We start from the raw sequence: 25,602 nt of genomic DNA, 5'->3' as shown, positions 1-25,602 counted from the left end.
CATCCCAGCCAACTTGCAGGCATGCAGGGTGTCTCTGCTGAAGGGAGGCGTCACCAGGCGGCTGCGACTGGCTGGCCTGGCTGCCATACGGATGCATCTGCTTTGCGCCTATAGACAGGGTGGGGAGCCTCACAGAGACATGGGTGTTTTCTCAGCACCAACATGGTTTCTGTGTTAAAATGATAAACTACTTAGTCATCAGTCCGATGGTTTGAAGAACAAATCCATAACCGTGACAGAATGCCACATTGCTAAATAACTCATTCAAAAGCTTATCTGTAAATCAGTTATATAAAGTTGAAAGTTGATATACCGGATAGAACCCACTTTATTAGGTACACCAAGCTAGTACCGGATAGGACCAGCTTTATTAGGGATACCTCACGAGTAGGGTCTACTTTGTTAGGTACTCTTAGCTAGTTAGGTAGTACCAGATAGGACACACTTTTATCTCCGTAACTATTGCAATGGTAGACCAGTTGTATGTTCAGTGAGCCCTTTCTGCAAACCTCTGCTATCCTGAGCTGTTCTGAGCCTAACCTGCCATTCTCCTGTGACGTCTCTCAATAACAGGATGTTTTCACTCTCAGCAATGCTGCAGATGGATGCATTCTCTTCATCACGCAACTTTCTGTTACCTCTGGCAATGCAGTGTGCGAGAGTCCAGGAAAGTGGCTGTTCCTGAGTTGCTGGAGCCACTTTGCCTGGTGCCAACGGTCACATCACATTCAGAATCACTCAGATCACGCGCCTTAGCTGCTCTAATGTTACGCTAACGCTCACCCCTGTCTATGTGATTCTGTATATATGCAGCTACAGGTCTCCCTAATGCTAATAAGCACTGCTCATTTTTAGTGTGATTCAGAACTGAAAGCTTCACAATAAAACTGCTCCCTGTCTTAGATGGCTGAATTTGTTATGCCACAGTTAAAGAAACAGGGACCAGGTCAGAGGTTTATTTTGCTTGACCACAGCATGAAGGGAGGATTTATTTAGTCTTTCACGGTTGCTTTCTTGACAGCGTCAAAATACTACACGCAATTCTGCACTTTTAAAAAACTCTGATTAGTAAAACCAAACATCTGCTCCTGTCGTCATTGTCACGTCTAAACCCTTTGTTGAGTTACACCCACTGGCTCACCTGGAACCTGCCCACAGGTACTCAGCACATACCTTTACCATTTTGGCTGAATTTACGTGCTGTCTGGGCGTGGGCCTGTCTGACAGTATAACCCTAACCCTCAAATAGAGGCGACGACTGGAACATAAATATTGCTCAGAGGAACAGCTCCAAGCAACGGCCACCTGTTTCCATTCGTGAGCAACCAAGCCAGCATTCATGGTAAGGAGCATCTGACGATTCCTTCTTGTGGTTACGAGGGCTCTTATCAGCACTGTGCTGTCATGGGTGTTTTGCTCTTCAAATTTCTGGTTATTAATTAGGTTGTAACACTTTATAAATTAGTAATAGACAATGTTAAACAAGTTATAACACAGTTTTCTTTTTATTAATGAGCCTTATTGTAAAGTGGTCCTCAAATGTCTTTAGCAGAATCAGATACCAACTGCAGCAGATACAATTGTAGAAAGGTTTTGATTACAACTGTGTATTGGATTCATGGATGTAGCAGATGAATGGATGGATGGATGGATGTCAAGACGGATGCAAAAACGGTATCTTATGCTACTTTTGTAGAAGATAAGTGAAAGGCCACTTCACCAAAGCTGTCTGTTCCTGTGGTCTATTCAGACTCTGCATGCATACTGTATGTAGTGGATGTGAATTTTTCAGTAAGCCAATTTTTGTCTGTAGAAAGAAAATAGCTACAATACCAAACAACAGAAATGTATTCTTTCCATACTATAAAAAAGTATCTCATGAGAAGTGAACAAGCTATTTTTTGTGACATCTTGCACCTGTTCCAACAATTTTCTACGACTCAGTGCGAATTCCAAGATATCTGAGAGTCAGCGAAGGGTATTAGTGTGGGAACCGATAAGGCTGGCGTGGGTGTAGAGAAATTTTGGAAATGGATCCTTAAAAGAGGTACCAGCATTGCTTTTTGAGGAGGATGGTGGATGAGGAGAACATAGCCCCCCCCCCCCCCCCCAAATGTCCCTCTCACTCGACAATATCAGGAAGTAGGGAATGAAAGACTTTATTATTTATTTATTCATTATTATACCTAATCTACTGTACATTCCGATCTCTTCATTGATCTTTTTAAGTGTGTTACAAACAAAACAATGTTAATCATGTAACAGGGTGCAAACGGATGCCCTTCAAGGGGGGTGACAAGATTTTCTCCCTAAGTTAACAGGTGACATACAGCATCTGTGAAGTGGGTGGGGGGCACCTAAAATTCTACTGTTTTCAGAGCAACACCCTCAGCCCCACCCTGGCAGTGAATTGGAAAGCCAAGGTGCCACCCCCTTTAATAGCCAGGCTCCTCTCTGCCACGCCCCGTGATTCTGGGTCCAGCAGTTTCACACTCGCCTTCACACATGCCCAGGCAGCACGTTTACTTGTTCGACGGTGACTTTCACCAGTGATGATGTCACCAGCCACAACCCAGAGTCGGAGGTTAATGTTCTCACAAGAAAATTTGTGCATCATTACATCACTAGACCATCACCTTCCATGGGGGTCACCACGACTGTGCGGTAAAGCAGGTGTTGCGTATGGTATTTTACAACAAGGGCCTGTTTCACAAAGCAGGATTACTTGCTTAGCCAGATAACTTGCCAGATTTAAGGTAGTCTGGGCTAAAAGTAAGTTGATGAAAATAAGGTCTATTTAGCCCAGACTACCTTAAATCTGGCAAATTATCTGGCTAAACAAGTAATCCTGCTTTGTGAAACAGGCCCCAAAAATGCCTGTATAAAGGGCACAATGCAATTTGAAGCTGTATCAGGCACTGTAGACACAAGCAAATAAATAATTCATTCATGTAACATTATCATCACTGTGCCACAGCACATAATGAACAGCCCATTTAATTGAGTGTGACGCAGCCGTGCAGCCAGTTAGCTGAACGTGCAAAGGAAAGCATTGTAAGTGTTTGTTTGGAGAACAAATTACAAGGGAATTCCAGTTCACACCAATGTACCATGTGATTTTTTTAACAGAACTGGCCTATATTATTCAGCTACTAGCTATTCTGAACATAAACTATTAGTTGACTGGAAAGAAAAGCAAACTGGTTCAGTTAGCCCAAAATTCTCTGAAACATTTTATATGACAATTTCCAGAAATAGGTAACGTGCCCCAAACCTATCATGATCAGGTCAGATTAGGGTGGCGACCTAAACGTCATGATGGTAAGACATAAAGATCTGCAGGAGAGATGTTCCTTCAGGAAATCTTCATTTTAAGTTTCAGGATACAGGTTAATGTGCATGTGTTTGGGGAGGACAGACATTTTTATGTCACAATTGTGGGGGCGGGGGGGGGGGGATAATTGTGCAGACAGCAATGTGTTACAGTACATACAGCAGTGAGATATAGGACAGACAGCAGTGTGATACAGGACAGAACTCAGTGCGATGCGGGACAGACGGCAGTGTGATACAGGACAGACGGCAGTGTGATACAGGACAGACGGCATTGTGATACAGGACAGACGGCAGTGTGATACAGGACAGACGGCATTGTGATACAGAACAGACGGCGGTGTGATACAGGACAGACGGCATTGTGATACAGGACATAAGGCAGTGTGATACAGGACAGACGGCATTGTGATACAGGACAGACGGCAGTGTGATACAGGACAGACGGCAGTGTGATACAGGACAGACGGCATTGCGATACAGGACAGACGGCAGTGTGATACAGGACAGACGACAGTGTGATACAGGACAGACAGCACCACAGCATTGCAATGAGAAGTGACAATAAATATACAATAGACAGATGGCGCCTTGGGGGAAGATGTGCAAATAGCCACAGAGGAAGACGGTTCTGATAAAGAGCCTAAGTGGAACATGGGCAGTGGAACATAACACTGTCCAATAAAAACAGAGGCAGATGCCTGGTTGTTTAGCAACCTGATGGCTTGGAGGGGGAAACGGGTGAATTGGGTGGTGATGCACTGGTAGCGTTCTTGGGAGGGCAGGAGTGTGTGAGCTGGGTGGCTGGCTGGCATCACAGATGACGGACTCGGCCCTCTTCTGGCACCGAAGGAGGTAGATGGATTGTGGGTGAGGAAGATCAGCACAGTTAGAGGTCCTGAACAGTTAGGTTACTCGTGATGACTATAGGCTTATTATAATATTCAATAAGCTTAACTAGAAGAGGGAACTAACCATTGGAGATGTAGATTTAATATATGAGGCTTGTGTTCCTGTGTGCATGAAAGTATATAATTTTATCAGATGTGTCTATAGCAGGCCTGGGTAATTATTCAAACAGGGCTGTGTTTACTGTTTACTCTCATGACTCATGGAAGCTGCGACAAAAGACTTGGTCTTTGAATGCTGTTATGGAAGTAGCAATTATTTATGTAGTTATCCATTTCACAAATGACAGTTATTTGTGATCCCTCTGTGACACATAACAGCTAGTCATTTCATAATTTATGGACCTATTGATTGTCGGGTAAAAGCTAGAAAAGTCATAAACGATCATGTTTAATTCATAAGCAACCAGGGATATTTAATGATGGGAAAAACGTTTGTTGGGGTCGCACAAGGAATAATAATAATAATAATAATAATAATAACAATAAATAATAATAATAATAATAATAATAATAATAACAACAACAAAAATAATAACAATAAGGTTCCAATGCACTACGTGCTTTGGACCCTTAATAAACAATAGAGATTCAGCAACTACTGTATACTGCTTGGACAGCTATATTCTCTTGACTATTACAGAGAATACCGGGATAGATCCAACCTGAATCCCCGCCCAGCTTTAGTCACCAGCATACAGACCGACGCGCATTTAATAGCAAAACGGAGCCGTGCGTAACAGTCCTGTGGGGACGTCTTACTGTGCTGGTGAAAAGAAATCAGACCTTCAAACAGCACTTCCATATCTTGGTGAAAAGACGGAAAACTTGGAAATTCAGCGGAGCTTAAACTTTTAAAAGTGCTTTTTGTAAGCAGGGAGTCTGCACTGCTAGACCGGAGTGTCGCACCGAGCCGGAGCCGCAATGAGCTTCAGCGCGGCCGCTGAGAAGCCCTTTCTCTCCACCCTACAGCCCAAATCCCCCGTCACCACCTATGCCATCCCCTCGGAGTTGCAGCTGGGATATGCCGGATCCGGGGCGGACCAGGAGGCGAAGAAAAGCCGGGTGCAACAGCAGGTCCACCTGCGGATGGCGGAGAAGTTCAGCAGCACCTTGCCGCAGATGAACCGCACGGCTTCGTACACGACCACGGGTGAGAGCCGCTCCCATCCTCGGTCTCCGTCTCAGCGACGGGAATCAAGGTGTTAAGGCGCTCATCTGCCCTCTCCTTAACTCCCATGTGTGAATGCAGCCTTTGTTTGATGTAAATGCGGAAGAAAGGAATTCAATATCATAACTGTGTGCTGAGTGGTGATGGAAAGGGCAAACATATTTCATTGCGCAGCGGACCTAGCAATCTCTCTCACAATTTAATTTCTGTAGCCTATAATGACTGCTAAAAGCCCGGGGAAATAATAATAATAGGCTAGTAATTATTATGTGTAATAATTATTATAATTATTATTATACTGTAAATGTCGTATCACTTTTGAATGCTTTAACGATAAAGTGATTAAAGTCAATTTGTCAGTGTTTGCTGGTGTTTCCACATCGGATTATCAATTTGTTTGGATCTTTATCCAAAGTAAACTAAAGAAGAGCAGACGGATTACATTCCCCACAACCCACAGAACATGAAATCTGGGGGATGTTTAAAAATCAGAATGCTAGGATAAATACTGTGTCAGGCTCTTTTTTTTGTAGTTTGAATGGGAGGAATGCGAGCCTAAGACCCTGAATGCGGCTGTGAACTTTCTAGAGTTTTTGCTGACATGCTGTGGGAATTTGTGGGAGTCTTTCAGTGCAGAGCGGATTATTCCAGAGCAATTACTGTTTCAAAATGGAGTAATTACTTCACTGTACATATACTGTATAGCTTTCACACACAGAAACTCGCCCAGTTGTCCCCGAAACAACTACTTTCAAGCACAAATGCCCAGGTAGAAGGTACTTTACATTATAGCTTGAAGAAACTGTGCATTTATTTTGTTCTAAAAGTACCAGAAATGAGGGGAGTCCCGCTCACCTGTCCTGTTTTGTCTCTTTAAAAAAATCCTGCGCTGCTTTTTAAACATTGCGCAAAAACAAAACCTGACCTGTTTTCGGGAAATATGCCTGATCCGTGTCATGTTTCTGTTAACTTATCTTTTTAATTTGATTTTCGAGCCTCAAAAACATGAACGCTTCTGTTTCAGAAAAACTGGTTTCCCTTTGAGAACCCTGTTGAATATGCACCTTGTGTTGTGAACGATGATATAGTTGTTTATGAGCTGAAATAGCAGCTAACATAGGAAAGGGGAATCCTGTTTATTCCCGACTTAATGGGCGGTTTGTCCCGTTGTGACAATACATGCCCTTGAAGTGCGTCTGACTGTAGAACTGTCAATTCAAAAAGACTTCATGTTATTAAATCAGCTATAGATTTTTCCCTATTAATCCTGAAACACCGTAAAATTCTCAACCGCAAATCTTGCCTAAACAACAGTCCCTGATACTCAGCAAGTCAAGCCTAAAAATTTGTACGTTTTTATCACTTGAAAATTTTCTTAGAAACAGTCTCCATTTCAGACCCCTAGCACCGTGTTAGGTCTATTTTGCAACCAACCTCAAAGAATCCCTAGACTACTCATCATTTAATATTATACATTGCACTTGATATTTTACTTATTTACTCAGGTGTACTGTTTTTTGTGAAAGGTTTGTGACTTGGCAAACTTGTGGATGGATGGGTTTTCTTGACTGGCCCAAAGATAAATATTTAAATGCCTGGCACATTAATAAATACAGTATTAATGAATCAGTCAAACAAATAAATCATAAGTGGTTTTTGCACACGATGTGCTCCCTTCAGGCCGAGACACTGAACATCCTGGTCTGTTGTCACACACAGTGTTTCTGAACAAGGAGGGCTGGTGTCTCTGACTTAATGAGACAGATTGGACCCTGGGAGTGGCACTCCCCCATAAAATAACCTCACACTTCTGTGCCCGTGAGATCCCAGCAGTAAATGCTGTGTGTCCCAGGCTTAAGCAGCTGCCCATGGCCCCGTCCAAGGCTCCCAGGCTGTGTTCTACCAGCTACATAAGCTGCCTGCCCTTGTTGTTCTAGCTGAGCCCAACTTGTTCTTCTGGAGGTCGCCCCGGGGACCTGGAACACAATCCCAGGACGTAGTGGGTAATGGGACGTAATCCCCTACTTGTACGGCGGCCGCCACTGGCACCCCCCAACTAGGACCTCTGTGGCTTATTTTCTCTTTATTTGATCATAAAAGGTTGAAAGTGAGAGAGAACATAATTTAATCGGAGGCATATAATGTTACACCAAAAAAGTGTTGTGTCGTTAGGTGGATTTAGGTCTTCTGTGTTATTGATCTCCTTGCACTTTTCTGGGGAGTTTCTTCCCTCTGTCCGTTTCTGTTGGGATCCTGAAGTGTGTTTGTACTGGGATGTGTGTCCCTTTGCGAGGGTCGCTGTCCTTATCCTCTCTTCTGGCCCCCCTGGCTCTCAGCTCTTATCTGGCGTCGCTTCTAAAGCAGGACACATTCCAGAACAAGCTCAGTAAGCTTTCTCACATGTGCAGAGCGATTGCTGTCAAGCCCCGGATTGGGCAGGGAGAGGCCCAGTAAAGTGCTGGCAAAGAACAAAACCAAAACACCTATAATTTCAGACCTGCCCATTACTATTGTAAATATACTCATACTGCAACTCCTATCAGTGAGGCTGACATGCCTAAACAGTGTTTTTTTTTGGCAAAATATCGTAATACAGGAAGGACTTCCTATAACTGTCAGTTTAATGACATCTTAGGCGAACTGGCAATCAGCTAACATGTTGAATTAAAGTTAAAGTTGGAAGCAGCAAATTATACAAGAATAACAGCAATAATAACAACAACAACAATAATGCATGAGATGCATGAGAGCATTGCAGGCTAATTTAAACGAAAAAGTAATTTACAAGCTAATTAATTAACCCTTGATAAATTAGCAACTGTGTCTAAATTTTAATGGCTCGGTTTGTATTGGTAGGAATCATTTGGGAGCTGGATTCAAGCGATTAGCAGCTGTTAGCTGTCATTGCGGCGCTGGTGAGGCTGACGGTTTGGGGCTCTGTACCTGAACCGCAGCCCCTGGCACAGCGACCCATCTCAGCTATGCAGCTCCGCTAGGTGGGCGTGGCTGTAGCCTCCCCAGGCATGATGGGACACGATGTGCCCTCGATTCACACAAAATGCAGGGAGGAGTTGGGTGCGCCACTTTTTCATTGTTCCTTGCCAGTGCAACAATACTGGTGACTGTTAGAAGGTGCAGAGCCACCTCAGCCTGGGGAACGGAACCAAGGAACCATTGAGGGCAGCCGCCATGTTTGCCCACCCACTGAGCCACACACCACACCCTTGCGGATTTACACAATACGAAGCATTTATCTCGGCACTCCTACGTGGCCCAGGGGTTTAAAACCCTGGACATTACTTCTGATTAATTAAAGGCAATTTAGCTCTTTTTTTGACTGATGTCTGGCAAAGAAATTCGACGTTTTATACGTTAGCCGTTTTCTAACAAGTCCTTCCTGCTTTCTTCCGTAGACTACGGCAACTCCACCTCCGTGAAATATGCCACCTACAAGCCCTCGTTCACCACCAAGTCTCAGATGGTATCTGGAAACCAGACTGTAAGTGCGACTCGGCCTCCTAAGCATTTCTCAGATGTTTGCAAAGCTCAGTTGCTGACCCCATAACACCCAGTGCAAAGTCACTGGTCGCCATGGTCACAGGCACACGTCCACTTCTGGCCTAGCATGGCTGCTGGTCTTCCTTGAAGTCATGTGACTTGCTGTTGGGATTAAAGGTCCAAAACCAGAGATGGAAATCCAGATGTCTGAGTTTGTTTTCATCCTACTCCAATCTGTTGGTCCAATTCATTGTTATTTATTTGTGTCTTTTATACAAAACAATGGGATTAACATGAAAAAGTGCAGGTTCTTACAATGACCATGCACATCTTTAAAAGTAATTATGCTAAAATCCCAGATCGAGAAACTACATTTTTACTAAAGTAAAGCACTATATATAGATCTATATAGTGATTAGTAAGTGAGTAGTTTTAATATACCCCATCTTGGTGTCCACAGAGGTGCAGACACGTGCATATGAGGTCTTGGAGTGGAGGGTCAGCCAGCGTTCGGAGGCCCTTCAGCAGTTTGGGTTAAGGGTCTTGTCCAGAAACCACAGGATTCAAAACCAGAACCGTCCAGTCAGGGGAACAGATTCCTAACCAGCTGTACTATACGCCTTACCTAGACTCCGACCGGAAAAGTTTTAGTAAAACATGCATCTGTGCAACTAGATAAAGGATGTAGAAATGTAGCGTAGAAAAACGTTTGACAGGAAATGATAATAACAATAATAATGTCTGACGGAGTGGTATTTGGAGTGCTGGGGCACTGAGGTATTTCACAAGGGGCCTCCACATCTCGCTGTGAATATTCCAGAATATTTTGTGGTGTGGCTGCAGCAGTCACGCAGGAGACTGAGCTAAGCTAAGCCGGCAATGTGGTGCAGGTCCTGGAAGCGTGAGTGGCAGCATTATGGTGACGGTATCTCGGGACGGCACAGTGAGCAGGATCACACCAAACGGGCCTTGGGTGGAGCCTGACATGTTTACTGGGGACGGGATGTAAGTAAATACATAAAATAAGGAATTCGATCTGGCTGCGCTGGGAGGAAGAAAAAACAAACTCAACCATGTCAGACATAGACAAAACAAAGGAGGAATTTTGCTGATACTGGTCTTGGAGATGAAGCCGTTCTGGGTTACAGAGCGATGGACAAACCCGAGGTGAGGTCATGTCCATGTGTGGAGTGAAGGGTGTGAAAAGGATTGACTCCAACATTTAACTGTGAATCTCAGTTCTGCACAACCTGCATCATGACTGATCAAGAAGCATGTGTTGAAATGGAGAAGTAATCCATGCAGCTGAGGTCTGGCGTGTTTGGGATGAGTGATCCTAAAGTCCACCGGTCCTCTGTTGTGGAATTTTTGGAGCTCTTTACAATTTCCTCTGTCTAAGCTTTCGGGAACTGTGCTCTTGAAGGACTGCAGGTGTAGAATAGCTGTGATGCAGTTATTCTGTCTTCAGATCCGGCGAATGTACAGCGTGAAGGTCCTGGATCGTTCCCATTGAACTATCAAGATGAAGTCACTGCACTATTCCTGAACTAAAAACCAGTTTCTAACCCATAATTATCCAAAGAAACAGGTCAGCTTACATCTTAGTCTAGTCAACTAGCTATTATCACCTCTTATTTAGCTGTCTGTTCAAAGTGTCTAATTAGTGACCAAATAAATTAACAACATATAAAGTGAGTGTCTTATACAACAGTGTAAATAGCTTCAGAGGCACAGTACTTGGTACATTAGGTATCTGGATGGGTCTTTCCCAAAGATAGTACATAAGGGGACTTATTATGAAATCTTTTGCCATGCTCGCGTAGAACAAAGAACCATAAAAGCTGACTCTGTAGCCCTAGAGGATGCTACGCTAATAAGCTTAAACCAGGATTCTTCTCTGGCAGATTAACAGGGTGCCACAGTACAGCTCGCGCTCTATGGTGGAGATGGACGCTCATGGGGGTAACAGCTTCTACCAGAAACGAGCAGGGACCATGTCCCCAGCCTCCATGAGGCTGCAAGGCCAGTCACCGGGCTCCGCCTTGACGAACATCGACTTCCTTAACGGCAACGTGGGGTACGACGGCGGCACCCCCCTCCAGCGCCAGTCCGCTTATGGGGAGAACGGCTTCTCCATGCAGTCGGCCAAGTCGGGCCAGATGAGGACCATGCAGCGGAGTCTGAGCGGGACGCTGATCGGGAGTGGCATGGTTAACGGCAACATGGGCGGCAACATGGGCGGCACCATCGGCAGTGGCACCATCGGCGGGGGCACCATCGGCGGGGGCACCATCGGCGGGGGCACCATCGGCGGCATGGAGCAAACCCAGCAATACTCCTTCAAAGGCCCCGCCTTCCGCACCCTGACCCGCATCAACCGCGTGTCCCGGCCCGGGCCTCCCCCAGTGCAGCAGATATCCTCTGGAGGCACCATCCAGCGCTACTCAGAAGGCTTCACCAATCATGTGGGGCAGACGGTTGCGACGCCGCAGATCCTGATGCAGCAGCACAGTGGCTGCAGCCTCCCCCGCAGCGGCTCCGCGAAGAGCCTCACCAGCCTAAAGGGGGCCGACGTCTTTGATGGCGCCATGGACAATGGACCAGGATTTACTGGGTGAGTTGCTGATGGGGGCCCGAACCGCACTGGTCAAAAGTCACACTTAAGCTCTGCAAAATTACCTCTTAATAATGAGATTGGGGCAGTTTGCAAATGTTGGAGTGGATTCCTATCCATGCTTGTACTTGGATGTCCAGCTAGCCAGTGGCGTGAGTGTCTGGTGGTTCATTTGTGGTTAATTTTGGGGGAGTGAATTGTAAGCGTGTGAAAACTTTCAGCCCAGCGGGAATCAGAGATATCACCGTAGCTGCAGAACCGGTCTGGGTGCGGCATTGGGATAGTGTCTGGACCTGTTGTCTTTGCCATAGCCTGGTATTTATGCAGGTGTTCAAATGTTCACACGTAAAAGTCAAAAGTTTGGCATCTGTATAAACGTAAAAATGGGAACCCAAGGCATCCTGTGTCACATACTCAGGTGTGGTGGGTAGCTTAGTCATTAAAGACGGGCTTGTGGGTTTAAGTCTAGCTGTACCACCCTTGATGTTTGAATTAATAAAACAGAGTAAAGATAATAGGTCTGTCTGTTTGATTGCTGCTGGGTTGATGACCAGTGGGAGCTGGGAATTCTTCATTGTGTCAGCACACTTTCCGTCTATTCTTTCTCCATCTGCTCACTCACCTTCTGGTCACTCTCTGTTTGCTCACTCTCCATCTGCTCACCCTGTTTTCACTTACTGTCTGCTTACTCACTCTGTGGTCGCTCACTGCCTACTTACTCACTCTCTGGTCACTCACTGTCTGCTTACTCGCTCTCTACTCATTCCCTGTCTGCTCACTTACCCCCTGGTCACTCTCTGCCTGCTCACTGGCTCTCTGGTTGTTCTTGGCGTAGGCTTGACATGGACACTGCAGTCTCTTACCTGAATGCATCGGAACCAGAAGTACAGGTCCAAGGCACTGCTTTCATCCAGCACGAGTGCTACCATAAGGATCAGGCCAAGACCAAGGTACCTAACCGCTGACTTTCCACATAGCCTGACTCTGCTACAAAAGATACTTGCTGTGTTTCCACTGATATATGTAAATATATTACATCATTCCTGTGTTAAGTTCACTGAAGTGTTTCATGCTGAAATATAAAGTAAACTCAACCCTGCATCCCACTGGTTCCTTTTCTAGCCGTAATAATTTACCTATTCTTATAATTATAGCCAGAAATGTTACTTGTTATTACTGGGTGGTCTACTAGTCATGAACTGCATGTGTAACTAATGCACTCTGGACAAAAAACTGGGATGTAAATCAGTTGTGAATGGACATATATGCATGTTTAACATTCATGAGCTCAACGCAAATGAGGTTTGGCTGGCTTGTTCACCTCCCAGCTGCGGGAGCTGAAGGGTATCCCTACCCTGGTGAAGCTCTTCACCAGCCCGGACCTGGAGGTGCAGCGCTACGCCACGGGGGCCATGCGCAACGCCATCTACGAGAACATGGAGAACAAGACGGCCCTCATTGAAGCGGGGGGCATCCCCCGGATGGTGGAGGCCCTCAACGAGCCTGATAGTGACCTTCGCAAGAACATCACAGGTCAGGCGCCACCTGTGGCTCGAGGAAGACCTCTTTGGTGTCCTTGCCGTGACGGAAGCACTTCCAGGGTGCTAGTGAGGAACGTTCAGCCCTCAAATGGCAGGTTGCTCAACAGGAGCCGTTGTGGTAAAATGCCAAATAAATATAAACAGGTATAGAGATAGTTGCTAGGCTGCCAAGTAACTTGGTGATGCTTTGGTGATGGTGATTTGCCGATTTCCTCTCTCCCACTCAGTTTATACTCTTCAGTGGATCCATGTGCACGTGTATTTTGTTGTGAAATCTTGGTGTTTAATGGTGAAATCTGAGCTTTTAAAATCTGGTGGGTCTTTAAAACCATGTTTTTTCTGTGTTGTTTAAAAGCTGATCTGCTGAAAAAGGAATCAGAACCTGGCTCATCAGACCTTCTAATAATCTGGAAAAACATCTGCTTTTTTCAACTTTTCTAGTCTTATGAGTCAGGCATTCTGCAAGGTCAGCACCCCGCTGGCTTGATTCCATCAGTGATAAGGACCCCTATAGATTATACAGGAAATGGAAGGATTTCACTGGGAGGGCGTGGCAGGGGGTGCAGGTCTGGGTTTTTCGTATCAGACATAACTCACATCACCCCGCCATGTGAGTCAGACAGTCACTTCAAACCTAGACATTCCCTGCAGCTGACTAAAAGATTTCTGTTCAGTTCAGTTCATATATACAGCACTCCTCCCAGCATATTTTCCTGAGGGAGATCAGTACCTCAGTAAGTCGAGAGTGGGTAGGTAAAGGAAGAACAACTGCGCGTCAAAGGGCACATCCAGAATGTTCTATAAACTAGGATCTTTCTAACAGAAGGCTTTGTAGTTTTTAAATTGTTTTAAAATTATGGTAACACTTAAAACACTCATGTATAATGCAGTATAGCTTCCTTCATAATACATTATCATACATATGCATTCATAAAGTATTATAAACACGGCTATAAATATTTATCAAAAGGCATAGCACATTATAGCCACGTTTATTATGCATTATGAATGTTTTATGAAGCGTATATCTATAATGCACTATAAATACCTTCATAATGTATTAAAATGCCTTATACTGACCATTATAATGCATTATCTATAATCTATAATGCATTATGATGACTTTAATTAAAGTGTTACCAGAATGATTTTACATTTTGTGTTGTGGAGTCTGGGAGTGCATTTTGGACTGTACATGTTCAACTGAGCTGAATAAGAAAGGAATGGGTTTTTGAATGCCTTACATCCAAGGAGAATAATTATAATTTTGGTTGAAATTCCTGTTGCCTCCTTTTGGTGTTGCTGGCTGAAGGCTTTGCGGTCATTCTGCGTAGATGTGACTCGTGGTCTCGGCCCTGAGATGTGTTGGTGGTGTCTGACGAACTCCCCCTCTGCATCTGCAGGGATCCTGTGGAACCTGTCCTCCAAGGACAACCTGAAGGAGAAGGTGGCCAAGGACACCCTTCCCCAGCTGACCGAGAAGATCCTGACGCCTCTCTCTGCTGGCAAGGACTCTGATGACAGCCAGCAGAGTGCGTCTGATGTGGAAATCTTCTGCAACACCACAGGCTGCCTGAGGTACTGGCACAGATGAAACAGCCCCCTTCCTACCTTCCTTTCAGACCTTAGTGCCGGTGCGGCGGTGTTCCTCATCATGACGTGACGTCTGCCTAGCTCCTGTCCTGCCCCTTTACTGGCCGGTGACCTGCTTTTACTCCGGCTGCCCGCAGGAATCTGAGCTCCTTGAATGAGAAGACACGTCAGCAGATGCGTGACACCCCCGGGCTGGTGGATTCTCTGGTGGGATACATCCAGGGCTCCCTCAATGATCTGAGCATGAACGGCAAGGTCAGCGCCCACTCCTCGCTGCTGATTGGTCTGAGCGTAGCTGTCGGGGTTTATAGTGCCTTGATATGATCTGTCTGTTGAGTGTCATCCACAGGCAGCAGATCACCAAATCCACACCTCAGCGTCTCACCCTCCAGCCCCCATGTAATTTGGAGTTAGCATGTGCATGAAACGCCACCCTCAAGGTGTCATCATGCCAGCTCTCCCTGCTTACCTCCATGTGGTTGTCTTCCAGGGAGTGGAGAACTCCATCTGCGTCCTGAGGAACCTGTCTTATCAGGTGTACAGCGAGATGCAGCCCTCCACCCTGCGCCGGCTGGAAGGGCCGTCACGTTCTGAGGACAGAAACACCAACCCCGTCATTGGCTGCTTCACCCCCCAAAGTCGCAAGGCCAAAAATGTACGCTGCTTCTTTTACTTTCTCAGGACCTGCCGTACTGTCAGGATGTACCAACCACACGAAGGTGTGTAGTGTAAATGCTGCTAGAATGAGCTGTGGGAGCCGTGTCTTCAGGTCAAATTACTGTTCTTGGCTGTTTTTTTTTCTGTTGATGTGTAAATGTCTTTTTTACTTATGAAACATGTGTTATGCTACTGTAAACCTGCAGTTTCCCTCCTCCTATAAGTGCGGTTTTTCCTGCAGGCACTCAGCTCGGATGTGTCGTTCACGGAGGTGGCCAAGCAGCCTAAGGGACAGGAGTGGCTGTGGCACCCCCAGGTGGTGCCGCTGTATAATAGTGTGCTAGAGAAGTGCCAGGAGAACGCCACCACGAGGGAGGCGGCCGCCGGGGCCCTGCACAATATCACGGGCGGAGACCAGAGGGTAGGATACAAGGCCTCTTAGGCCTCAGTGTCTGTTGGCCCTGGGATTCGACCCAGCAACCTTCTGATCCTTCACCAAACTGTAGGGTTTAATGGGAGCTGCCTGCTCTGTGCTCCCCCCCCCCCCCGTTCTTCTCCTCTGCAGTGGGCGTCCGTGCTGAGCCGCGTCGCCCTGGACAGGGAGCGCTCTCTGACCGTTCTGGTGGACAGTCTGTGTGCCACTGACAGTGATCAGGAGCTGCGCTCGCTCTCGGGGCTCCTGCGGAATCTGACTCGCCAGTGCGGAAGCAAAGACACCATGGGTGAGCTGGAGCAGGTCTGCTGTTTCTGGGGCCCTTCTCAAAAAGTCACTTTGGCGCCCCCTGCCCCACCCTCAGATGTTTCAAAAGCTAGATAAATAGCCGCGGAGCAGAGTCAGAAGATCATAGCTAGCTAGCTGGTTACCAGAACATGCTGCTTCAGAATGTCCTAAATAAATTTTTATTTAATATTTCGTGTAGTGTCTGTTTTTGGCCAACAGGGGGAGGGGGGTAAACCTAAGAGGCCCCACCCAAATGCGTGGCTTGAGTGGTGGTAAATACCTCTGCTGCTGGGCTTACGAACCAGGGGGATACATGTTTGAATCCAAGGACAGGAACTACTTTCAAACCATGATTCTGTGAAATAAAAATGCTGAGCTGTCAGAAAATCGAGAATGCATGAGTATCATGTGGAAATGCTTGGCAAACACATGCAGGGACGCTGTGGACACTGACAGGTCTGCGTCTCCCAAACAGTGACCAAGCTTGTGAGCCCCCTGGTGTCGCGGTTGCCGAGCGACGGCCGACAGAAGGAGCCGTCCAGCGAGGTGGTGATCAACATCTGCGGGGCCCTCAACAACATGGTGGCAGTCAGCTCCAACGCTGCCCGGGAGATTACCTACTGTGACGGGCTGCAGAAGCTGGTGGCCATCAAGGACTCTAATGACAGCAGGTGGGCAGGATAGGGGAGAAGCAGGGCTTTCCACTGTCCTTAAGCTTGTAGTATCAGGTCTGCTACAGGTGAAGCCGGCACAGTAGTTGAGAATGCTCGTGGTCAGGCGTGGGAAACTTTTGTGGAGCCTTTGTATCATAGTCTGCCTCAATATTACAGCTTGCCTCTGCAATCTGATTTGCCTCTATAAGCTGACCTGCCTCTGTATTACTACCTGACTCCATAACCCAAACTGCCCCTGTATAAAAGTATGCTTTCATAACCCAACTTGCCTTTATATCCCAGTCAGCCTCCCTCGATCTGCTACCATAACCCGACCTGCCTCTGTATCACGGCCTGTCTCCATAACCCGACCGGTCTCTATAACCCAACTTGCCCCTGTAACTCTTTTCTGCCCTGATAACTCAACCTGCTTCTGTGTCACTGCTTGCCTCCATAATTCAACCTGCCTCTGTTAACCCGATCTGCCTCTGAATCGTGTCCTGCCTCTGTAACCCAACCTGCCTCTTCCCCCCCCCCCCCAGCACTGGGAAGATAAAGGCAGCCAAGGCAGCATCCACAGTCCTTGGCAACATGTTCCAGTACAAGAAGTTACACAAGGATTACAAAGAGGTAAGTAACTAGGATGGTGCAGGGTGGAGCACATACCAGGGCGGCATGAGCAGATGTGGAGGTGGGGCAGGGGCTGGGGTGCTGTGGACGGGTTTCGGGTGTGCAGTGGGCAGGTACTGGGGTGGGGCAGGCGCTGGGGTGCTGGGAGGTATGGGGGTGCGGCACAGTTGAGTATAAGGTTCCCAGAAAGAGAGCAGCTGTGTAGGAAGCCAATCTACTGAAGGGTGATACTTTGGATGAGTAACCAGCATGTGTTTGTGGTCAGGATGTGGCGGGAATCTGGTGTTGGATTGACTCCCTATCAGTGACCTCTCCCCCGGATCTCACTGCTCAGCTGCAGTGCGCCCTGGTTACCAAACCCCCCCTTTGGAACGGGGCTTATCTGCAGGCTTGAAATAGAGCAGGACAGCAACTACCACCCCAACAGCATGCCTTCCTCCCTCTCTCACTCCTTCCCTCCCTCCCTCTCTCCCACCCTTTCTTCCTCTCCGTGGTGTTATTCAGCTTTTCACTGTAATTCGATATGCAGGGACATCGCGGCACACGCGTTTATTTATCGGAATGTACGCAAATATGCGCACGTGTGAGAAAGTGCCGGAATGCCAGCGCTCTTGCACCAAAGGGCGTCTGCTGACACCAGCCACATCCTGCCCCCAGGCTGCGCTGCACTATGCGTGAAACACTCAGAGATGCATGTCCTTGCTCGCATTTCCCGTCTGTCCTCATCAGCAAGGTGGTTATCTGGTGAAACTCAGAACAGCGCATGTTCGTGCCTCAGTATTTACATGCAGTCCGGGGTGATGACCTGCACTGAGCTTGGGAAACCCGCTTAGCCGTTATGCCACATTCTGCACTGCTCATTGCTCGTCTCTTTTTTGTTTCGCAGAAAGGGTACAACAGACCCGACTTCGCTGAGACCATTATGTAAACTAGGACCACCCCCCACCGCCCCACCCCTGCCCCAAATGACTGGCCACGTTGACTCGAGCGCCACAGAGAAGTCATGTATAGAGGCCATGTGGTTATCCCATGCGACCTCCCTCGGAGTTTGTGATAGGCTGAAACCTACAGCCAGTCAACCAATGGCAGCGGTGAATTGTGCAGTCTGATTGGGAGCTTCACTTCACATGCAAATCTGCTTTTGCTTCACTCTTCCAAGAAGAACATAATAATCACCTTTTTTCTGTTTATCATTCACTTAAAAAAAATCCTGAAGTTTATTCTTTGGAGTATTGGACTGTTTCACTGCCCCGACGGCCCAAATGTGTAGCTGGTCCAGAGCAGCAAGAAATCTCTCCACTTGCGATGTTCTCAGTGTTTTTGAAACATATTGGCAGCTGGTAGTAAGGACTGAACCGGGCCGGACTTGGAGCTGTGATGAAGCAGGGGCTCTCGTTGGGAAGCACCGTGCTGATGCTGCTCTGATGGATGGCAGTTCTCTGCCTCCACTCCCCTCCACCTAAGCACCGTACTGTGCTCTGCAGCCGGCACCGGAGGCCCTTCTTACAGAACGCTGCCCTGCATCCACTGATCCATCTACCGGCGCCGGGAAATGAACGCAGGCCCGAGGACACAGGGTCTGAGTGCTCCTGCTGTCGATGCTCAGTGACAGGCAGCCCCCAACGGCCCCACAAAGCCCTCCCCTGCTCGACGGCCTCATTTGGGCCCGAATCGTCAGTCCTGTAACGGCATCGATTTCTGTAAAGTGTTTGGGAAACTGATTGCGTGTGCCTTAACTCTGTAAGTTATAGTGTAAAAATATAATACGTGCTAACTAAGTATGAGATTACTACTGATGGTGGTGAGCTGGCAGTAAAAAGCCAAATTTCAGATGGTTTAGACTTGTGCATAAGGGATTGTTTTATTTTTTTTTTAAGATTTGTTTAGAATGAAAAATTAATGTGATGTCACACATGCTGTGTTCCTGTCCTGTTGCAGGCAGGTAACTTTTATTATTTGCATTTTATTATTATTCACTGTCAGCTTGTGGTGACCATATAGGCATTCCTCTGGAATGTTCTGTCCCCAGTCTGGGTCTTCTGGCTTCCCAAAGGCATGTTCATTATTGTGGTGATTGAATCCATCTGTTTTATCTCTTGTCCTACTCATCTCTTACCTAGTGCCTGGCCTGCTTAATAGTGCCAAATAGGTTCTTCTCTAATATTGTAGTGGGTCTTTTTATAAGGCTATTCATTAAAATACAAAATGTTTTTTTTTTTTTTTTAAATAAAAAATCTTATTCGTAGTTTCACTGCAGTATCTGTCAGACAAGTATGCTGATTTCCTGGTTTAAGTAATCTGCAGCCAGGGACATAATTACAGTATTGGCGGTGCTCCATGCCGCTATGACCCCCCCAGAGCACAACATGGGCACATCAGCATACATACACCATGTACATGCAAATGTAATGATGGACTTGTTCTCTGTTTCATTTTTCATTTTACTGGCAATAATAAAGGCATCTTTGGTTTATATGTGACTCGCCCTTTACTTATATGTGATTTCCAAGCCTCTTTGTTTGTCCAGAGCAGGGTTATAAATTTTTTTTTTATCTGTACTCACTTTTTGATTTTTTGCCTTTAGTTGCAGTTTTTGTTGAGTACACACATAGTTGTAGTATTTATTTGTTTAAAATTGGTCTAGTTTCTTTGTGCGAGCTTGAAGATTATTATCGGCTCATTGTTAAGAAGTCCCAAGTCAGACTCTTGTTTCCTTCCAAATCGCATTACCTTCTGAATCGCTTTACCTTCTCCAGCAGTCAGTCGGTTAGCGTAGCCACAGAATGCTACATCAGAGCCCATACTTAAGACATCACCACCTTCTGGGTATTTGAGAATTAGCAGTATGGAATGGATCTATTTTTAATTGGATAAAGTCCATGTAATGGTCATACCAAAGCTGAAGACGTCTTTCTTTTCCATTTTATTTTTGTTTTGTAATGGAGATTGGGGCTGTCGCGATATAATCGTGTTAATAGAGGTAAGAATCTCATTGCCTCTCATCTATATTTGTCCTGACACACTTCCTGTTGCACTCACTCTGGACTCCTCTGTCTGCTGCTATCCCTTTCTACATTAAATACAGATTTATTATTATTATTATTTTGCTTTAACAAGTAAATATATATTATCTAACTATAATCTATTATAAAACCTAACCCTGGGTGAGGTATACTACCTTTAGCACTGAAAACATTATTATACGTATTATAATAAATTCTAAATAACTTTTTAACTTAATGAATTTGGACAGCCTAATGCTGACCAGTGTTAATTTTGACAGCAATTTTTTTATTTAGTTTTAGCCATAGTCTTTTGACTAAAATGTAATTTATTTTTAGTCATAATTTAAATTATTTTAGTTTTAGTTGACTAAATACCATTACAGTCGACTAAAACTACAGTTGATTTAGTCGACTAAAATTAAAAGTGCAAAGTGTAATGTTTAAAGTTTCCCTTCTAGTTCTGAAAGTCATTATGTTCACCAAGATGAAATGAAACCAATGTTAAGGAATGGTGTTAAGGTCTCACTGTGCAGTACACAAAGACTGGCGTAGTTTATTGATTTCAAGTTCGTTTAAGTTTCCGCTTTTTAACAATTAAGTGTATAAAGTACTGTAATGTTATTTGTTATATAAATCAACTCAGGTGAAACAAAAAATGTACGTTTTCATGACTGCCAAATCTCAAGCAACTGGTATGACAGACTAAAGCAGGAAATCTTACGGCAAATCTATATTATACCATTATAAACCTAAAATTAGCTACGTACAAAGTGTATTAAACGGTCAAATACAAAAGCAGACAAGGTAGCTGTTACATGTGTGCAGACATTTCGAATTGAAAATCTCACTCCAGCCAGCTGGCCGAAGTTGCCAACCCCGCGTTTTATTTGAAATAAAAAGTAAAATGCGCTGTTTTCGCCAGAAACGGCTCGTCATTCCGTTTGCGTTGTTACTCCGACAAATATAAAACGAATATGAGAAAACACAACATGTTACGTTTTATATCTTTTCGAAATAATAAGACCGCCCATATCATAGCCTACTCTAATAGCGATTAAAGTTCGTATGTATTTATATTAAAACGAGAATTTTATTACCGGTGTGGGATTATCGAAACCAATACTTAAATCCATGAACGCTAAAATATATGACATAAACACCACTGCATTAGGGTTTTATGTCTTAAGTTAAGCACATTATTTAAACTTGCACAGTTTTCACATTTTATTTATTTTCTCATATTTTGAAATGCAGCCCTACTTTTATTTAGCAAATGAGAAAACATTATACATATCGGCAGTCGTACATATGTTCAGTTCTATGTTACGTGACAATAAATATTGTCAAAAATTTGTTTGTGGGCGTATCATGCCTGCGGTGGTGCATCGAGTGGTGGGTGCGGCAACCTCCTCCTTAGTACCAAACTGTGGTGCTATCATGCTTTTGCAGGATTCTTGTTTTTCTTTCATATTTAACTGAAATTTTGGCTGGACACAAAACACGGGGAGGGGGGTATTCCACAAAGCAGTAGTAAGGATTTGACTTATAGGTTATCCAGCAAAACGGGACATTATGTAATATGTTTTGTGGAAACCCCCCAAAATTTTAATTCAGAAAAGTTTCCTCTCTTCGCCCACTCTGAGTTGTAGGTCGTAAATCGATTTTTCCTTGACGCCAGCAACTCACCCGATATTGTTTTGTCCTCTTAATTCGCCCGTCGCTCCCCACATCTCACAAAACTAACAAAATAAATAAAAAGTTTTCTTTCCGGTGTTCCGGGCAATTCGGTTTCCCTATGTTTCCCCTGTCTATCAGGAAATAATGTTTCCCCTAATATTAAAGCAAAGAGGTATGTGAAATGTCTGAAAATCACTCAAGTACATTATTACATGTGAATACTGTATTGTTATTAGTTCCGAGGCCCAGAGTTGCTGTATACCTATTTTAACAGGGGGGAACCAAATATCCTGGATGTCAGGAAATAATGTTTCTCCTAATATTTAGGCAAATATGTATGTGGGATGTCTGAAAATCACTCAGGTACATTATTACATGTGAATACAGTAGATCGTCACGCATAATATAGTCTTATAAGCAATACTATACCGTTTTCATCAAGAAATATCTCTATCTAAAAAAAAAAAAAAAAAAAAAAAAAAAAAATATCTCTATCCAGCGAATGAAATACTTTAATTTATTATCTGTAAAAACAAAAAACATGTGATGTTTTAAAATATATGGCTTGTTTACCTCAAGAGCTTTGTAAAAAGACATGAAAACAACAGCGAAACCGTGCACAAATCAGCGCGCGACAGGGGAAACATAGGGAAACCGAATTGCCCGGAACACCTGTTAAGCCAGGACAGGTGGCAGCCCTACAATGCCTACGGTTACTAGCGCAAGCAGATTAATATAGTGCGCCTATAAATATTGATGATAAATATCCTTATGTTTATTAAATTTATTTATTAAAGGAGATATTGTGGTTAAACAAGGTAAAAAAGATGTCGGTTCTGTGGCGAACTTTTTTGCGTTTTTATGTCCGACACGTTTACTAACCATAAGGATACTCCGAATTTATACAGATTACTAATTTACAGGCGTCACCTCTCATTCATATTTTAGGCACACTACTAATCTGCTTACCTAATTGTGGGCGTTAGTAAACGCCTGAACAGCACCGAAAGGCTGCCTTTCAGACAAATGTTTTATGTCCATCATATAAAGCCCTGGTGATTACTGCGCATGTCCAATGAGGAAATCCCTCTGCTGACCCTGTGCCTTGAACCCGCATCTTTCTGCTCACACCACGCCAGTTGTGCCTGCTGAGCGATACATCGCCAATAACAACCTTGGTCTACAGCCACAGGTTCTTGAGGAGATGCAAAATTATTTCAGTATTCTGTTTTAAAATTATTTACCGTTTCAGCCCTCTGTCTTTGAGGAATGAGAAACAGCATTTAGTTCAGTGTTAAGCAGAACTCTGTCCAGCGTTTATAGGGCTGGGAATGACATCACAAAGGGAGAGTCCAGCTGTCTGTTATAGAGCAGCTGACGTGACCTTCACAGTACGGTATTCGGAGGAGCTATGGACCCTGGGGATGCCTTTGTGTCAGACATCAGATTGGTAATCCAGATGCCATGCTGTTGAGCCTCGCCTTGGGTGCCTACACCCAGTTCAAACCGAACGGCACCGTGATGCCAGGCCCAGCGGACAGAAGGAGTGGATCCTCATGTAACGGATCAGCGAGCAGGTTCCAGATGCAGTGAGCGCGGCCTGTCTGGTCAGGCTGCCTTTCAACCAGAAGCCACCCTGTTCATACAGCGTAACGGTGCATAGCCTCACCCAGGTCGCTGCATGCCAGGGAGTGCCAACCTGTCTAAGCCTGCTGAACTTTGCTGGCTTACAGACCCATCAGTGAACAATCACCCGCCTCCATCGAAACGCTGCTGCTGACCAACGTCCCATCTCACCCACTTTGGTCAGCAAGCCAGTGCCGCTTGGAGCTCCACCTCTCCACCATCGAGAAGTGTCACTCCAGACTAGAGACACTGACCGATCTGCAACCAATTTTAATTAGCCTTTTTTCAGTCTTAATTACTTGATCAGCTACCTTTAATTTGACCGATCTCAAATACCGATTTTGGTATGTGACATTCAAGATGTGCGTCAATTACTTAAAATATGAAGTTTAAAACGCAGCAGCTGCAATTCATTTATATAGCACATTTTCACAATATTACTGTACATCGGCTTAAAGTGCTTTACATTGTCTCTGCCTAATACACCCAGACAGCAAGCCAGAGGCAACAGTGGCAAGGAAGAACTCCCTAGTAGGAAGATTCCTTGGGAGGGACCACACTCATTATGTCATCTTAGGTCTGACAGTTTTACCAGATATCTATCAGAGATAAAAGTTCTGCAATTTGCTGCATATGTGCAAAAGTTGTTTAGAGACGATCATCTGTTAAGGCACTGAACACCATGAACCTCATTAGAAATTTGAATCTTCACCGAGAGGAGTACGGGAAGTATGAGCGCTTGAGTTTATCTTTGTGGAGGGTGAGTGGTTGTTCAGTACAGCTGTGCAAATTTTGGATAAGAGGAGGATAAGACTCTCTCCAAAAAATTGACATTTGTGTCTTGGAAAAGCATAGGTGTGTCACCCAGAGCCATTTTGTGGCAGTAAGAGTGACGTTATCCGGTGCCGTTGGTATTGGCCAATTCTGATCCCAGAATTAATCAGTGACCAGCCCAAAAAACCCAGATCAGAGCAGCCCTACTGCAAACGGTTTGTTTGTGTGGTTCCCTAATGGTGGAATGAGCTGCTGGACCATGTCTGTCCATCAGACTCCCTGTCCATCTTCAAGAAACACCTCTAGACCAATCGGTTTCATGAACTCCTCTATTAGACTGTTGACTCTTTACATTCCCAGGATGTTCTGGTGCTAGTTACTCAGTTAGGTACTTGCTTTGATAGAAGTTGTTGTGTAGCTCCTCCTCTAATACTGCTTACACCTGTACCTGAGCATTCATTGGAAGCTCAGCCTAGCTGCACTTATGCCTATTTGTCTCTTTGACAGCAGTATGTCTGTAATGTACTGTTTGCCTCTCTTGTACGTCACTTCTGACAAAATCGCCTGATCAGTGTGGGAACTGTACATGTAAAAGTTACCTGTTTGAATTCCATGCTCAGCAGAGTAACATAATTTCTGCTGGGCCCTTAACCCCCTGAAAAATGTTCCAGAGGGACAACTGACTGTGCACTCAGACCTCATGCTGCACTGATCTCTATATAGGTATGTGTGTGTGTGTCTCAAGAGTAAGGCAGGATACACAAAAGCAAACACATTCCAATATACAGTGGTACCTCAGTTCTCGAACTCATTAGAAGTCGAACCAACCAGTTCGAAAAAATATGACCTAGAACTCAAGCTGAATCTCAGAAGTCGAACAGTGAACGCCGACCTAAGATAACTTGTTCACGCGGGGAAATGAGTCACGCGGCACGTCTCTCAGCGGAAACAAAGGGTAACACTTCAGTCGCATGCATGCATGTTTACACTAGCTGAATACATATATTTAGACAGTAAAAATACATTTAGACAATGATAGACAGTAACAGTAATTATTATTATATAATAAAATACATCTTAAAAATAAAGATTTCTTATTAATCAAATATAATTAATAATAAGCTATTAATACATTTAATTATAATAATATTGTCGCGCAGAGCTGGGACAGAATGGAGACAAAGGCGCAGACGTCAGGGTA

At 44.9% G+C, this 25,602-nt stretch overlaps 1 protein-coding gene across 2 annotated transcripts; it reads left to right on the top strand.

Annotated features, from left to right (window-relative positions):
• The first annotated feature begins 1,189 nt into the window (after nucleotides 1–1,189).
• Nucleotides 1,190–19,792, top strand: LOC111835441 (plakophilin-3-like). Of its 2 annotated transcripts, XM_023795768.2 has the most exons (14): nucleotides 1,190–1,342; nucleotides 5,214–5,394; nucleotides 8,826–8,911; nucleotides 10,815–11,524; nucleotides 12,360–12,474; nucleotides 12,853–13,057; nucleotides 14,469–14,643; nucleotides 14,796–14,913; nucleotides 15,149–15,313; nucleotides 15,557–15,736; nucleotides 15,881–16,037; nucleotides 16,512–16,707; nucleotides 17,232–17,319; nucleotides 18,206–19,792. In XM_023795768.2, the coding sequence occupies exons 1-14, from the start codon at nucleotides 1,340–1,342 to the stop codon at nucleotides 18,245–18,247; spliced, it is 2,421 nt and encodes an 806-aa protein (XP_023651536.2). In that variant the 5' UTR covers nucleotides 1,190–1,339; the 3' UTR covers nucleotides 18,248–19,792. The 2 variants fall into 2 exon arrangements, with proteins under 2 accessions (XP_023651536.2, XP_023651535.2); XM_023795767.2 differs by lacking the exon at nucleotides 1,190–1,342 and having other exon boundaries at nucleotides 4,920–5,394.
• The last annotated feature ends 5,810 nt before the right edge of the window (nucleotides 19,793–25,602 follow it).

The sequence above is a fragment of the Paramormyrops kingsleyae genome, chromosome 13, assembly GCF_048594095.1.
Source record: "Paramormyrops kingsleyae isolate MSU_618 chromosome 13, PKINGS_0.4, whole genome shotgun sequence".
Taxonomy (NCBI): domain Eukaryota; kingdom Metazoa; phylum Chordata; class Actinopteri; order Osteoglossiformes; family Mormyridae; genus Paramormyrops; species Paramormyrops kingsleyae.
Note: the sequence above shows the minus strand (reverse complement) of the source record. Positions and strands in the feature narration are given on the sequence as shown.

Bases quoted from the DNA above. Each gene is read 5' to 3' on its own strand.
- LOC111835441 (XM_023795767.2), top strand. From the start codon at position 5,166: ATGAGCTTCAGCGCGGCCGCTGAGAAGCCCTTTCTCTCCACCCTACAG. The intron at 14,914-15,148 runs GTCAGCGCCCAC...GTTGTCTTCCAG, and splicing joins ATCTGAGCATGAACGGCAAG to GGAGTGGAGAACTCCATCTG. The intron at 17,320-18,205 runs GTAAGTAACTAG...TTTGTTTCGCAG, and splicing joins TACACAAGGATTACAAAGAG to AAAGGGTACAACAGACCCGA.